The sequence below is a fragment of the Brachyhypopomus gauderio genome, chromosome 16, assembly GCF_052324685.1.
Source record: "Brachyhypopomus gauderio isolate BG-103 chromosome 16, BGAUD_0.2, whole genome shotgun sequence".
Taxonomy (NCBI): Eukaryota; Metazoa; Chordata; class Actinopteri; order Gymnotiformes; family Hypopomidae; genus Brachyhypopomus; species Brachyhypopomus gauderio.
The window spans coordinates 23,076,144-23,090,575 of record NC_135226.1 but is presented as its reverse complement, the minus strand read 5'-3'; the positions used below and the strand labels follow the sequence as shown (position 1 = coordinate 23,090,575).

Here is a 14,432-nt window from a genome sequence, read left to right as displayed (position 1 = left end):
CATAAGATGATGTATTGGTATGTTGTAATAGCCTGGGAGGCTGTTTGCTTAGGAATAGGTGGATTGTAATCAAGACTAATAAAGATAAGAATGTCCTCAAAGTCCCAGAGTGATTTTTCCAAATACAGGACAGAACTGGAGTTTTTTATTACAATGCTACATTATTTTGCTATTTAGAATAAAAGTACTGTAATAATTCTAAAAAAAACATACAAGGTGTATCATTACAATAACCCCAGTAAAATCTAAAGCTAAAGGGAGAAATTCTCACAAAACAATCAATAAAATAAAATAGTGGAAATAATGGTTCAGACTGAATTACATTTCTGATGTTCTTTACGCAGGCAAATAAAACTGCCTGAGTGTGATATATGTCTTGAAGTATTTTATTTATGAACATGGAATATTCAGGGAAACTTCTTATCCAAGCAAACATCATTTCTTATCAGAGAACCAATACATTTGCTATACATAAGTAAAACAGGAAGGAGGAGGTGTAGTGGTCAGATACCACAGTCTGTCACACCATATAAGCTTGTTTCACAATGAATTACTGCTACACAACTACAAGCAAAGAGTTGTCTACTCACAGGAAGCAAACAAGGATGTACAGTTTCTGTGTGCTACTGCTTTTTGGTTCTCTGCTGAGGATAACTGGAGGTGCAGGTATTTGACTTTTTCAATGTACAATATAATTTCGGTTGAGTTATTTCAGACCTCAACAAACAGAGTAAGGGACTGTGTTCAGCACCAGATTTTCTTTTTTATTCTGAATGGGTTAGAACCAACACCCAGTGGGACTGGCACAGTTTTGGAGATGAAATGTGTTTTCTATTATAATAAAGTGTCTGCAGCTGTCTCTGTGTTCAAAACGTGGTCTACCCAGCTTGTGCATGGCAGAGACTCACTGATTTAACCTGTTTTGTCTGAGTGGTGTCACTAGTAGAGGTTTTTATCACCTTAAACCTTCTGAACTGATGCAGTGTTTATTGTTTTATTGGCAATTTACATTTGAGGTTATAATTGCTTCAGTTTGATTATTTTTCTTTTTGAAGACCTAACAGGATTACAGTTTCCCAGAAGGGTGAGCTCAACCACAATAAAGATGTCAGTGTCTCACACAAGTGGCAGAAGTTGTATGCTGTGGCCCTTCAGTGAAATGACCAGTCAGCTTTTACCAACATCCTCCTCTGTAGTGCAACTTCTTAAAACATGAACCATTTGGTTAAGCTGTGTTTTTGGGCCATGCTGAAGCTATGTTGAGGTTAGGTCTACATGCTGTCGTTAGGGTCAGGGCTGTACATTTACGGCATTTGGCACCCTTATCCAGAGCGACTTACATTTTTATCTCATTTTTATACAAGTGAGGGTTAAGGGCCTTGCTCAGGGGCACCTCAGTCATGGCCTCAGGTCTGGGAATCGAACCCACGACCCTCCGGTCACAAGACCAGTTCCCTACCACCAGGCCATGACTGCCCACTAACAGGTTATTAAATTATCAAAAAGGTGATATATTCTCAAGAACATCAGCAGTCTATTATTGAGTGTTCTTGAATATTGTCAGACATTTTAGCATTATCTTGTTAACATTGTCAGTCAAAAATTGTGATGACGTAAATGTGAACTCCTCTTTTAGAATGGTGCTATGAATCACAATTCTCCTGTAGCAATCCCTGCAAAGGTGAGTATTTCTCACACATGGAAGATTTTCACCTAAAAATGTTTTAATGAAATTAGTTTATGTATGTATTAAGGGGATCTTGTTCTATAGGACCCAAAAAATGGGCAGATGTTGCACCCAGCTGTGGGGGGGAAAGGCAATCACCTATTAACATCGTAACAAAACGAGCTGTTAGCGAGAATAACCTCACTCCACTGACGTTTCAAGATTATCAACACACATTCAACGGCATCATCATTAACAATGGCCATACTGGTAAACACCTTCATTTTCTAATGCATTGATTATTGATTATTGATTATTGCAGTTCCCTCTCTGTTCATGTGCCTGCTGAGTTGCAAAATCAGCTTCAATTCAAACTCTATTCAAAGCTATATGAGTCATCATACGTATGAAATACTCTGCTCACATTACCTTCTACATCAACACCTCTGGTTACTCATTCCTTCCCGTTTTAAGTACTCACTGCTCCTCCTAAATGTCAAAGCACTTCGTGGTCTCTCCATCCATCCCATTTCCCTCACAGTCTCAAGCTTCTGCTTTTTGCTACACTTTCTCATCTTCAGTGAAGGTCAATTTATCCGGAAATGCACGGGTGGCAGGTGGAGGGCTTGAGGGGGCTTACAAAGCCATGGAGATCCATTTTCACTGGGGCAGTGGGGGAGGACCAGGATCTGAGCACACGCTGGATGGAGACCAGTTCCCCATGGAGGTATCAGACCAACGTCTGCAGAACCGTTCTCAGCTTCTCCTTTAGGATGAGATACAGACAGTGATAATGCCACGGTTACCATCTGCGTATGGGCATCAGTTGTTTTAGTTAATTTGCTTAGTAATGGGTTATGTTCATGCATGTCTTAGTAATGGGTTATGTTCGTACATGTCTTTTACCTCCATAGATGCATATTGTTCACATAAAGGATAAATACAGCTCTGTATCAGATGCCGTTAAAGACCCCTTTGGGGTAGCAGTCCTGGGAGTGTGGTACCAGGTTAGCACCATGTTTATTGTACTCCAAAACACTTAGCAATATAAAAAAAAAGAATAACTAATGTCATAGTTAATTAAATTAGAAAAGTAATTAGCAAACTTTAAATAACAAAATATTTACAACATGAAGACTTTTCACAGTGTCCTTGCTTATCCAACAGGAGTCAGAAACCACAAACAAGAAATATGAAACCATCATAAATGCCCTAGCAAAAATTACACAGCAAGGTAATTTTCACATTTATTGCTTTGTTCGACAGCATGTTCCTTCTTTTGTTTGTGAGAATCATATTGTTTTATGATATTTTATGGTATATCATATAGAACTCAACAGCCAAAAGTCACTACACCAATCCCCTCCCCCACCTTACACAGCTTATCAGGATATATTTTATATATTTTAAAGGATTAAAAGGATTCAAAGCTTTATTGTCATATGCACAGTAAGGAGCAAGTTTCCCTGTACAATGAAATTCCTACTTTGCTGTCCATCCTGGATGTAATAATGTAAATAAATAAGAAATAATGAGTAAAAAAAGAATAGAAAAGTAATGGAAATATATAACAAACATACTCTCAAAGAAATACAAAATACAAAAATGATTTACATTGTGCAATGGTAGGATACATTAAGTATTAAATATATTGCAGTAATCCGTAATGTAGTGCAAGTTAGTGCAAAAGAGTTTGTGAGGTAGAAATCAGCTCAGCTGTTCAAGAGTCTGATGGCAGTGGGAAAAAAAGAGTTCTTTAACCTGCTGGTTCTGCACTTCACACTCCTGTACCTCCGGCCTGACGGTAAGAGTGTGAATAGTCCGTGTTGGGGTGGGTGTGGTCTTTGATGACGGTAAGAGTGTGAATAGTCCGTGTTGGGGTGGGTGTGGTTTTTGATGATGGTAAGAGTGTGAATAGTCCGTGTTGGGGTGGGTGTGGTCTTTGATGATGGTAAGAGTGTGAATAGTCCGTGTTGGGGGTGGGTGTGGTCTTTGATGATGGTAAGAGTGTGAATAGTCCGTGTTGGGGGTGGGTGTGGTCTTTGATGATGGTAAGAGTGTGAATAGTCCGTGTTGGGGGTGGGTGGGGTCTTTGATGATGGTAAGAGTGTGAATAGTCCGTGTTGGGGGTGGGTGTGGTCTTTGATGATGGTAAGAATGTGAATAGTCCGTGTTGGGGGTGGGTGTGGTCTTTGATGATTGTAAGAGTGTGAATAGTCCGTGTTGGGGGTGGGTGTGGTCTTTGATGATGGTAAGAGTGTGAATAGTCCGTGTTGGGGGTGGGTGGGGTCTTTGATGATGGTAAGAGTGTGAATAGTCCGTGTTGGGGGTGGGTGGGGTCTTTGATGATGGTAAGAGTGTGAATAGTCCGTGTTGGGGGTGGGTGTGGTCTTTGATGATTGTAAGAGTGTGAATAGTCCGTGTTGGGGGTGGGTGGGGTCTTTGATGATGGTAAGAGTGTGAATAGTCCGTGTTGGGGGTGGGTGGGGTCTTTGATGATGGTAAGAGTGTGAATAGTCCGTGTTGGGGGTGGGTGTGGTCTTTGATGATGGTAAGAGTGTGAATAGTCCGTGTTGGGGGTGGGTGTGGTCTTTGATGATGATAATAGTGTGAATAGTCCGTGTTGGGGGTGGGTGGGGTCTTTGATGATGGTAAGAGTGTGAATAGTCCGTGTTGGGGGTGGGTGGGGTCTTTGATGATGGTAAGAGTGTGAATAGTCCGTGTTGGGGGTGGGTGTGGTCTTTGATGATTGTAAGAGTGTGAATAGTCCGTGTTGGGGGTGGGTGGGGTCTTTGATGATGGTAAGAGTGTGAATAGTCCGTGTTGGGGGTGGGTGGGGTCTTTGATGATGGTAAGAGTGTGAATAGTCCGTGTTGGGGGTGGGTGTGGTCTTTGATGATGGTAAGAGTGTGAATAGTCCGTGTTGGGGGTGGGTGTGGTCTTTGATGATGATAATAGTGTGAATAGTCTGTGTTGGGGGTGGGTGGGGTCTTTGATGACGGAGGCGGCTCTCCTGTGAACTCTGCGTTGGTAAATGCTCTGTAGAGAGGGCTGTTTAATCCCTGTGATTTTTGTGGCTGTTTTTACTCTGAAGGTGTTTGTGGTCCTTTGCAGTAGTGCTGCCGTACCACACAGTAATGCTGTTGGTCAGGACGGACTCAATGATGCACTTGTAGAAATTGTTGAGGATTTTCAACAATTTTCTCAAATTTTTAGACTGTGCCCCCTCTGCAGCCACAGAGTGATACTGTGCCCCATTCATCACTGCTCAGTTTCTGCCCACAATACTTATGCTGAGTGGACACTTATGCTTTAGTTCAGACCATTCTCAACACTGAGTGACATCAACATAGCAGCAACATGGCAATGTGGCAGACATGGCAGAGACGCGGCACTGATGTGGTCATCCAGCGCAGTGCTATCTTGGCTGTGTTTAGCTGTATTTTCATTTGCAGACACGTGGTCAAGCCTTGGACCTTTGTCTCTGGAGATGCTCATCCCGTCACAAAAGCCGTTGTCTTACTTCCGTTATCAGGGCTCCCTAACTACACCCAACTGCACAGAGGCCGTCACCTGGACAGTGTTCACAGACACCATTATGCTCAGTAAACAGCAAGTAAGTTACAGCATATGTTCTCAACCAAGTCCAAAGCGGCCCAGTCCAGCCGACACTGTTATATATCGGTTCTATTCCAGAGTGTGTCCACCCCCTGGTAGTGTGTATCGAGGCAGACTGTTGTTGAACTAGCACCAAAATTTGAACCTGGCTCCTGATTACTGAGAAGCAGGTCTTGTGTCAGTTCTCTCAGGTTTTGTGCATTTTCATCTGCAAGTCCTGATTCCGCTCATCAGTTAAATATGAAGGACGCCCTGGGCTAAGGCTGGGAGTGTCAGTGAGGGATGTCTCAAAGATGAGGACACCCCCAAGAACAGGACAGGGAACCAGTGACTTCAAGTTCTAAGTGGTATAAGTGCTGTGTTTGTTGTGTACACACTGTACAGCATAAACAGATGATTTTATTTTCACAGCTGTCTGCATTCTCTGATCTAAAGTTCGGAAATGGAAGCACGATGATGGAAACCTTCCGCCCTGTGCAGTCTCTGAACAAACGAGAAGTCTTATACTATTCTGGAAGTAATGCTGTATCTGTCAGCAACATATTGGTTATCAGTGCTGTTCTCACAGTGTTGTTGACTATTTTGGTATAAGACATCATACAGTCTGTCTAACAAGCTTGAACTTTTGTTAAATACCTTCTATTTTAAATATTAGTGCATATTTTATATGAAATGTCGAATATAGGCAACAAAAAATCTAAATTTAAGTGTTTTTGTGAACATCAAATGTTTCCCTATTTCATATACATAGAAAATATGGCTTAACTAAATCCTAAAGGCACATTTTTGCACATTTACATTTTTAATTGTAAAAAATGTATGATGTCTCACAGTTAGTTATACCAGCAGATCAGCAGACAACCCAGTTCTTAGTTTGTGAAGCAATAACAAAACACACAAAAATATGAATAATAACCACGCGCACATGGATTCAGATTAAAATCAGATTACATAAAGGTGGCAAAGCAACAAAAAAACTAATTATTAAATAATAATATACGGAAAACAAACAAAGCGACTGTATTTTTTTTTTTCAATGGTTACAACACATCACTTTTCCTGTTTCTCTCCCGGAAATATTCATTTGGCCTCGTGACCTTTTTCTGCTGACGTCACCACGTACGACGTCGTGACGAAGTGAACGTTAATTGGTTAGCGAAACAGGGCGGGCAGAAACGTGTAGTTTTTAGTACCTGCTCTGGTGCGTGTTCCGCACACCTCTCCGCTCTTTTAGTAACTATAGTTACAGTAACTATGGCGCGCTGGAGAGGCGGAGTCGCGTCGGCCGGAACAGCAGCGGAGAAGCGTCAACAGAGGCACGTGGGTGGTGTTGGTCACGTGTTGGTCCTCATTCATGACTCTGATTACCCCATTACAAGAGAAACGTTACCTGCTGTTCTGATTGAAACTATTTATACTTTTTTTACGTTGATTCGCCGACTCTAGCGAGCAGAGGCTTCATGAAATCCCAGTGTACGTTATTCAGTGCACGGACGTAATTTGGGGGGGGGCTTTTTTCAAAAGCCGGTTTTGGTCCCCTCCAGTTTTTACGGTTAAAACCAAATATTTAAATAGCGACGAATCCATGTCCCCCCCACTTTTGAAATCAAAATTACGTCCATGCTGGGTAGGTTATACACACCAATTCCAAATATATATATATATATATATATATATATATATATATATATCATGGAAAAGTTTATTAATTTTCATAATTCATAGATTATAGATTCAGGGCCCACTATTTAAATGATTTCAAGTTTTGATTTGATTATTTTTACATAATTTGGGCTTCTAGCTCATAAAAACTACGAAAACAGGATAAAAAAAATGACAATACAGTATTGTGAGGAGAATATTGCAGGTCCTTGCGCAGTCTGTGTGCACATCAGGTGTATCGGTTCATGAACGTCAACGATGGTCACATCATCAACAGAGCAGGTAGGTACGTTTTCAGGGTGGTAGGCTCTCATAGTTCCGCGCTGGTGAGCTCTCGCTGTGTGTTGTAGGGTGGCCACTAACACTAACCCTAACCCTAGGATGGCCACTAACCCTAACCCTAGGATGGCCACCGGGTGGTGCACAACGCTCACGTGCGCACACGTGGGGGGGGGGGGCGTGGCGTGGCGAACGTAAGTTGTTGGTTGAGCGGGGGGTGGCGTGTAACGATTGATGAGCGGCCGAGGGTGTGCCATATGTAGTAGGTATGCTGACGAACCAACGTTCGATGCGAAAAATTCTGTCTCAGTAATGTGTTCCAAACTACGTTGTACTTTTGTAAAGGTGTTATATAACATCACTCCTCACCGCCTAGCAGGTGTATGTTTTTTCCTGAATACTACAGTGACTTCGTCAAGCACAACCCAGCCAGTCATCAGGCACTATTTATAGTCAACTCTGAGGCGATTTCAGGTCGGGAGACCAGCGAGAAGATACTTTGTTGTTTTCAAGCGGTCTGTTTTCTTCATCAACGCTCCGGACACCATCGAAATATATGTGGACCTAAAAATACAGATTTGTCTCAATACTGACCAAATTTAATCGAAATCCGTGCAGGCGAAAGTATTTTACTAGACCGCGGAAAATAAGTAGTCATGATTGACATTGGTGTATCGAACGTCACGGTAGCTAGCAACTTTAGGCTAAAAGCGGCGTCTCGGTTTAACTCATTCCCACAGTGTTTTCTTGAAATCGGTACTGATACCAGTGTTGTGTAGTTTTATCTCATTGTTTTCTGATATAACTTGTTGTTAAATGGTAATATAGTTAACATCACTTCGAATTAGATTATGATTATGATTAATTATTAATTATGATTAATTAGAATTAGATTATGTGAATTTCAGTCACACGACTTCTATTGTAATAATGTATTATATTTTAATGTGATACATGATATTATAAATATCATAACTTTATCAATTCTCAACCAATTTTCAAAATCCAGGTATCATTTTAAAGGTCTATTTCAGCTTTGTCTATATATATGATTCTTTTTAAGCTTGGGGCTGTTTGAAAATTTTGTCATCATACCTATATGTAGCGATTGCTGTAAAATAAATGGGTCTTATTATTTACATTGAGGGGGCGGGACACCTCGCCTGAGGGGGCGACGCCCCCATTCATTTACATTATTATGCAGAAATCCCAGTGAGATGAAGGTGTGTGATTTTGTCAGCAGCTGTCCAAGCGTGTATGTTAGTGATTTATGTCTTTAAGGCAGTTCTAAATTTATAGCAAGTTGGAGTTAAAAGCAAAATGTTTTTTTTCATTATGTACCAGTTGTATAGATCTGCTAAATCAACTGTCCTGGAAGAACAAACATGTAAAAAAAGTGAATCACTCCATAGGGCTTTGCTGGTGAATTACAGTCAGGTGTGCTGGATGGCATGAAGCATGTGGTTTGATATAATATTAAACATGATGGTTCTGAATGGGTTTGATATCATTTTAAATGTGATGGTTCTGAATGGGTTTGAAGGTCCAACGTGCTTGACTGTAATTTACCACTAAACCCCACAGACATCTTAGAAAGGTCCACTTTGGTTTAACCCACCAGTAAAGCTGTGTGGTGTTTTTTATGTGTGTTTAGTTGTGGTTGCCTGACACTGTTGATGCTATTGTGTCTTGGTGAATCTCATTCAATTACCCATTTGCACCCATTCAAAGCCCAACCATGGTTAAAAATAAATAATGATTCAGCCAGAGAACTTTAGTGTTCATTTAGCCCAAGTCACCTCCTTCATTTATGTTCTCATGACGAAGTTCTGTAGCTGTAGTTCTGACAGAGTGCCAGTTTGCAGTTCACATCAGTACGATATATGGCTTACTGCCAAGGCCGTCTAGCTGGGCTATTGTCATGTGGTCCTTGGGGACCATGAACATCTGAATGAAAGTGCACATTGTTTGTGTCTCCGAGTCTAAAATTGCTGAGTCCCACAAGACTCTGTAGAAAAGGTCTACAACAGGAGGGTGTGGTTTACTCCTCGGACCATAATTTGCATAATTATATGCCTGGTATTTCCTATTAGCTTCTGACCTTCTGTGAGATGGTTGGTGAAGGGAAGATAATATGGATTCAAATTATTACAAAACCTTCTTTGCAGTTTTTTATTTTAACTAATACAGATCAAATTTATCTTCCATGTACACTCATTTTATTTTGCTATAGTGTAATGGGTTGGGATGTGTGTACTGTGGGGGACTGTCAGAGCTTGTCTAGTATCAAAATCAATATGATCAAAATCATATTCATCCAGTTGGGGTTAACTCTAATATTACTATTGCTTTGGTTCCCAGGCAGTCCTGCTCTTAGACTTTTTCATGATGAACATGTGAGGTCAGCTGATGGGAACTTTGAACTGCTGGGCTGTTCTGATGTTTAATGAATGCTGGAGTCCTAGTGGGAGGAACCCAAGCCAGATTATCCTTGTGCAAGGAATGTGACCCTTTTCCACTCTGTGCCCTGTCAAAGCACATGGCGGGCTACAGTCTGCCAGAACAAAGCCCCAATATGTGGAAATGGTGTGATCTCAATACTGTAGACAACATGGTAATCATGACTGGAAAATGTTGTAAGACCTGTAGTATCACCTGTACTCTATAAACTAAAAGTCTCCTCCATTAAATGTAGATAATTAAAAAAACACAGAAATCATGTGGTTGGAGTGATCTGGAGTTTTGTTTACTTTATTAAATCGTAATGATGCACAACACACTGAATGCTTCTTATATTTAATCTTTCTGTCTACCATCAATGGATTTTATGAAAACAACAAAACATACATTTCCTTTACCAACTAATCTGATAATCATTATTCAGGCTGTTTGACTAGCATTGCTATAGTCAAATATTATGTTTCATGTTTTTCTCATGTTCTTTTCATCCCTCTCTATGGACCTGTTCCTCTTGGTCTCCACTATCAGGGGTGATAAGGCTCGTTCCTGCCTCAGCCTCTTCTGACTGGGGTAATACCTGGGGTAACACCTGGGCATCCACACCTGCTTGGGCTGTGCTTATATTGGTTCTGTTCAGAGTGATTATAGTAGCTTCAAGCCTCTTTTTGCTCACAACCTCCCCTATGGAATGACGTACGCAGGAGAGGGCACATCTCCTCCTGCCTCTGCTACCCTTCAACCTGCCCTGCAGCCTCTTTGTAAGTTGAACTGTGCCAGTTTTTGCCCCAGCTGAACCTTCTGAAGAGCTCGTGGGTTCCGGGGATGGGTACACGTTCAGATCCTGAGTTGGATTGGATGTGATAACTACTGGTCCGCCTGCTATCGGAGGAGGAGCCTCCCCCTCATTGGGGGAGGGGCATAGACAGAGTTTCCTGTTTCTTTTTCTCACTCCTCTCTGTCTCGATCTCGGCCTTTTGGTTTCCACAATGGGACTATTCTGTGTGGTGCCTGTGAATGTAGATCCCTTTTCACGCTGGGACTCTGAGCTACGTGACTCCTCCTCCCCTGCTGGGCTGATGGGACTGCGTGTTGTCTGATCAGCCTGGCTTGAGCTTTCTTTCATACTCACTGAGGTGGCATCTTCCAGCATATTGTGTGTTCCTGCAGGAAGGAGAGCTGGATATCTCTTCTTTTTTCTTTCCACCTTTTGTCTTAACCCAGCTATTCTAGGTTTGCTGGCAACAATTGAATGTATGTGAATTGCTGATGAAAGTCGTGCAGATTCTGTGACTTTTAATTGCTTTGGTAATTCTAGAGTCTCAGTGTTGGGCGGTGCCTCTACTGTGGTGCTGGTGTGGTGGTGGTGTTGCTGTGGTGATGGTGTAGTGGTGGTGCTGTCTTGACTTTCATCAGCCATCCTTTGATACTCATCCCTCATCATTTTATTGGATTGCTCCAGGTCACCTGCTTGATTGAATGCACCATTCATGAAATTTTCACTGACCTGATCAATATTCCCAGAATCTTCTACAAGACCGTTCCTAGTGACTACCACCTCGGTTCTTGTGGCCGGTCCAGTGCCGACAACCCCGTCCTCAGCGGCCAGAGCGCCTGCACTGGGCTTCCTCTTCTTGCCCCTCCCCTTCTCTCTTCTCCTCTTTGACTCGTTTTTCTTCTTGCCAGCATTTTTCTTCCTCTTTTTGTCTGCCGCCTGGACATCCCCTTTGCTGCTGTCTGCCACAGAGCTCTGTGAGGTGGACACTGTGGCCAGCACTTTGATGAAGTCCTCAGCAGCTGTAACCACGTTTGTAAGTGTCTGCTCCTCCGTGGTGGGCTGTGCGGTGCTCTCGGAGGCCTGTGTTGTCTCTACCTCTGCAAGCTTCTTAGGTGGAGATACGGTCAACACGTCTATGACTTCAATACCTCCAAAGTCATAGGGGATAGATTCTCTAAGCACTGCCACTGGCACTTTGCCATATCTCTTACACCTTTATAGCGGGAAAACATGAAAACATGAGAGCATGAGTCATATTTTGTAGTATTTGTGGAATTATAAGTAGTATTACAAGTCGTCACCTAGGAGCGATTACTTACACTCCGTACCAGTAGCGCTCAATACACAGCATCTCAAAGGTGAATTCAAAACAAGGAACTTCGATTACATTAAAGAAAGCTTGGCCCACGACCCGTGATGAAGTGTCATTTACTTCTCTCAGGCACTGTTTCATCCTGCAACACCCAGACACCATTTCTAATGTTACATTTCCATTTTTGAAAACATATTTTAATTATACATATTGTTGTTATACTCAATATTGAGACTTTAAGACATGGTTTGATATTTGACTTAATGTTAAGTCAACACAGGCACTTAGCCTAATGATTATAAGGAAACGTGTTATTACTCACGCGTTATCGCAGTCACAGTGCGAGATTGAATGCCATTTAAAGTTGGTGTATCCGTATTTGGAGGAGAATGCGTGAATGACATGGGGACAGTGGTCGTGAGTGCGACAACATTCGTCTGTCTCGGCAAAATCCCCTGCAGATTGAGATATCGACAAAAGATCCCCAAACGTCTAAGTCAGTTACAGCGGCAACATAAACTTTACTGAATGATCATGTTATATAATCAGACAAGTGAATGCATTCAAAAACGTATTTATAAAGTGCGACCTACCCAGCTGACCGTAGTCGTCGGCGATGTTACCCGCACCACACCACAGAGTGCCGGGGTAGGTGAAGCCGCGCTTTGCTCTCCGCGGCGTATGAGCGTCTGAACCGGGCTGAACGTGGTTTGGGTTCTGGAGCTGCGCGGCTGCGGTCTTGGTGTTCTTTGATTTCGCATTGTCACAGTTCGCCTTCGCTTCGGTCACATTGATTAACCTCAGTTCTGATCCAGTGGACTCACTTTTCTGTTCTCTCAGCCCAAGTCGACAGACGTGCATGAAGGATTTGACGTGTATGTCGTTGGCGGTCGTCGAGCAGTCGACTGGACAGCCTGCCGAGTCGCGCACGGACCGGACCTTCTCAACTCCATCCGATACTTCATATATACTGTACTCACCAGCCGTTGATATTTTTCCACAAAATTTGTTATCGAGCATGTAAAACAACACATTGTCTTCGTTTTCACCATGTAAAAAGACGCTGAAGGGTTCACCTTTGGCTAGCTGTCTATGTAGATAATACAGAAACACGAAGAATACAGACCACATAACTGCAGGTGGCCGTGTCAGCATCACAAGTTCTGAGGCAGCACCACAAACTCCGCTGGCCCAAAGCCCATCGGGTTGGTATTAATAAGCTCCAGTTCGATCATGGGAGGGGTCTGACCCTTAATTAACATTTTCCTCATCGAATGACTCAAGTGACTTTGGAATTTTTTTCACTATTGTTTACAGTGGCTAGATTATTTGTAACAAAATAATAGAAATCATTACCACATAAAGAGTTTGCTATACGATAATCAATAACTGACTGCAGGTATGTCTTACGGCATGTGTCTATTACTGGGTGTTTATATCGAGCCTTGTACTTGCTTGTAACCAAAGAGCACGTTTTAATTGAGTTAATTCTGAATTAAATCTTGTAGGTGGCTTCTACTGTTAAAAGAACTTACACTGCTGAATGCGCTCAATAAAGTGAGAACTGCTTTGACTATGGAGTGAGATTACTGTCTTAATACGAGAGCGCAAAGATAAGGTTAAATCGAGCAAGTCAGACACACTGAGCACGCAAAATCAAGAAAAACTAACAAAAACAGTGAGAGCGAGAGCAGAGAAACAAGATTTGTAATGTGCTCACTTCACTGTTTTCAGTGCACGTTTCAGTTTTTTGACTCGCTTCTAAAATTTATGCTCACTTCATGATTATAAGTGTAATAAATACGTCACAGATCAAGACGTGGGCGTCACAACCCAATTTGATAAATCGTACAACAGACGCTGCACACTTAGGGCGTACTCACACTAGGCACGGTTTGCTGGTTCCGTGCTGGGGCCCGGTTATCCCCCCTCCCCACTCCCCCTCTGGCCTGCACTCACACTGGCTTCAGCAACCCGGCCCGAGCACGCTTACGTCATCACAACGCCGCTTTATTTGGAAAAAAGCGCACTCGCACAACACTATGGAGTTCACGATTCTCTTTTTATTGTATTTTTGGAGTCGTTTTGGGAGTGCAGAAACACGGTGCAAGCACAGATTTATCGATAATTTAACACAACGATTGTCTGCTAATCGCTTTGCCGCTATGACTGTTTAACGTGAGCGTCGCATCACTGATGTCATGTTTGAGTTCCAGCGAAATGAACCAATCAGACGAGACACCAAGCGGGCCCGGGCACGGATAGCGCTCACACTAGAAGCGAACCGTGCCCGAGTCCACATGAATCGTGCCCTGGCCCACCTCTTCAAAGCGGGCCCGAGCACGGTTAACTGATCCGGGCCCGGGCACGGTTGGAGCGCTCACACTAGCCAAACGAACCGTGCTTCGGCAGGCAACCGTGCCCGGGCCCGGATCACAGAGCCTAGTGTGAGTACGCCCTTACTGCTGCCAATCTTACATGCATTTTTTTTCCACCCAAAGCCAAAAAAACGTTGAATGTTTGTGTTGATTAAAAATCAGCATTCCAAATTTTGACTTCACTGTGAATCTGAAGTTACAGGTAGTTAGCAGCTTAGGTAATAATGTCCAAAACGTAGCTATCTAGATTAATAAAAACACTGCATAAATCTACATCTAGTT

General features: G+C 42.5%; 2 protein-coding genes across 3 annotated transcripts; one reads left to right on the top strand and one right to left on the bottom strand.

Annotated features, from left to right (window-relative positions):
- The first annotated feature begins 565 nt into the window (after positions 1–565).
- ca4b (carbonic anhydrase IV b) lies at positions 566–6,263 on the top strand. 2 transcript variants are annotated; one of them, XM_076976519.1, is made up of 8 exons: positions 566–666; positions 1,637–1,681; positions 1,772–1,936; positions 2,248–2,393; positions 2,581–2,673; positions 2,834–2,900; positions 5,122–5,282; positions 5,696–6,263. In XM_076976519.1, exons 1-8 carry the CDS (start codon positions 606–608, stop codon positions 5,873–5,875), a joined length of 918 nt encoding a protein of 305 aa, XP_076832634.1. In that variant the 5' UTR covers positions 566–605; the 3' UTR covers positions 5,876–6,263. The 2 variants fall into 2 exon arrangements, with proteins under 2 accessions (XP_076832634.1, XP_076832635.1); XM_076976520.1 differs by lacking the exon at positions 5,696–6,263 and adding an exon at positions 5,467–5,681.
- Positions 6,264–9,965: 3,702 nt separating this feature from the next.
- Positions 9,966–13,267, bottom strand: proca1 (protein interacting with cyclin A1). Its single transcript, XM_076977351.1, has 4 exons — positions 12,366–13,267; positions 12,095–12,227; positions 11,780–11,914; positions 9,966–11,673 (listed from the first exon to the last, which is right to left on the bottom strand). The coding sequence occupies exons 1-4, from the start codon at positions 12,925–12,927 to the stop codon at positions 10,170–10,172; spliced, it is 2,334 nt and encodes a 777-aa protein (XP_076833466.1). The 5' UTR covers positions 12,928–13,267; the 3' UTR covers positions 9,966–10,169.
- Between the last annotated feature and the right edge of the window lie 1,165 nt (positions 13,268–14,432).

What these genes read in the sequence shown, in the direction of transcription:
- proca1 (XM_076977351.1), bottom strand. Translation starts at nt 12,927, where the DNA reads ATGCTGACACGGCCACCTGCAGTTATGTGGTCTGTATTCTTCGTGTTT. An exon ending in CACTGTGACTGCGATAACGC is followed by an intron (nt 11,915 to 12,094) that starts GTGAGTAATAAC and finishes TGGGTGTTGCAG; the next exon opens with GATGAAACAGTGCCTGAGAG. An exon ending in GAGCGCTACTGGTACGGAGT is followed by an intron (nt 11,674 to 11,779) that starts GTAAGTAATCGC and finishes CCCGCTATAAAG; the next exon opens with GTGTAAGAGATATGGCAAAG.
- ca4b (XM_076976519.1), top strand. Translation starts at nt 606, where the DNA reads ATGTACAGTTTCTGTGTGCTACTGCTTTTTGGTTCTCTGCTGAGGATA. An exon ending in GAGGATAACTGGAGGTGCAG is followed by an intron (nt 667 to 1,636) that starts GTATTTGACTTT and finishes CTCCTCTTTTAG; the next exon opens with AATGGTGCTATGAATCACAA. An exon ending in GAGACCAGTTCCCCATGGAG is followed by an intron (nt 2,394 to 2,580) that starts GTATCAGACCAA and finishes TTACCTCCATAG; the next exon opens with ATGCATATTGTTCACATAAA.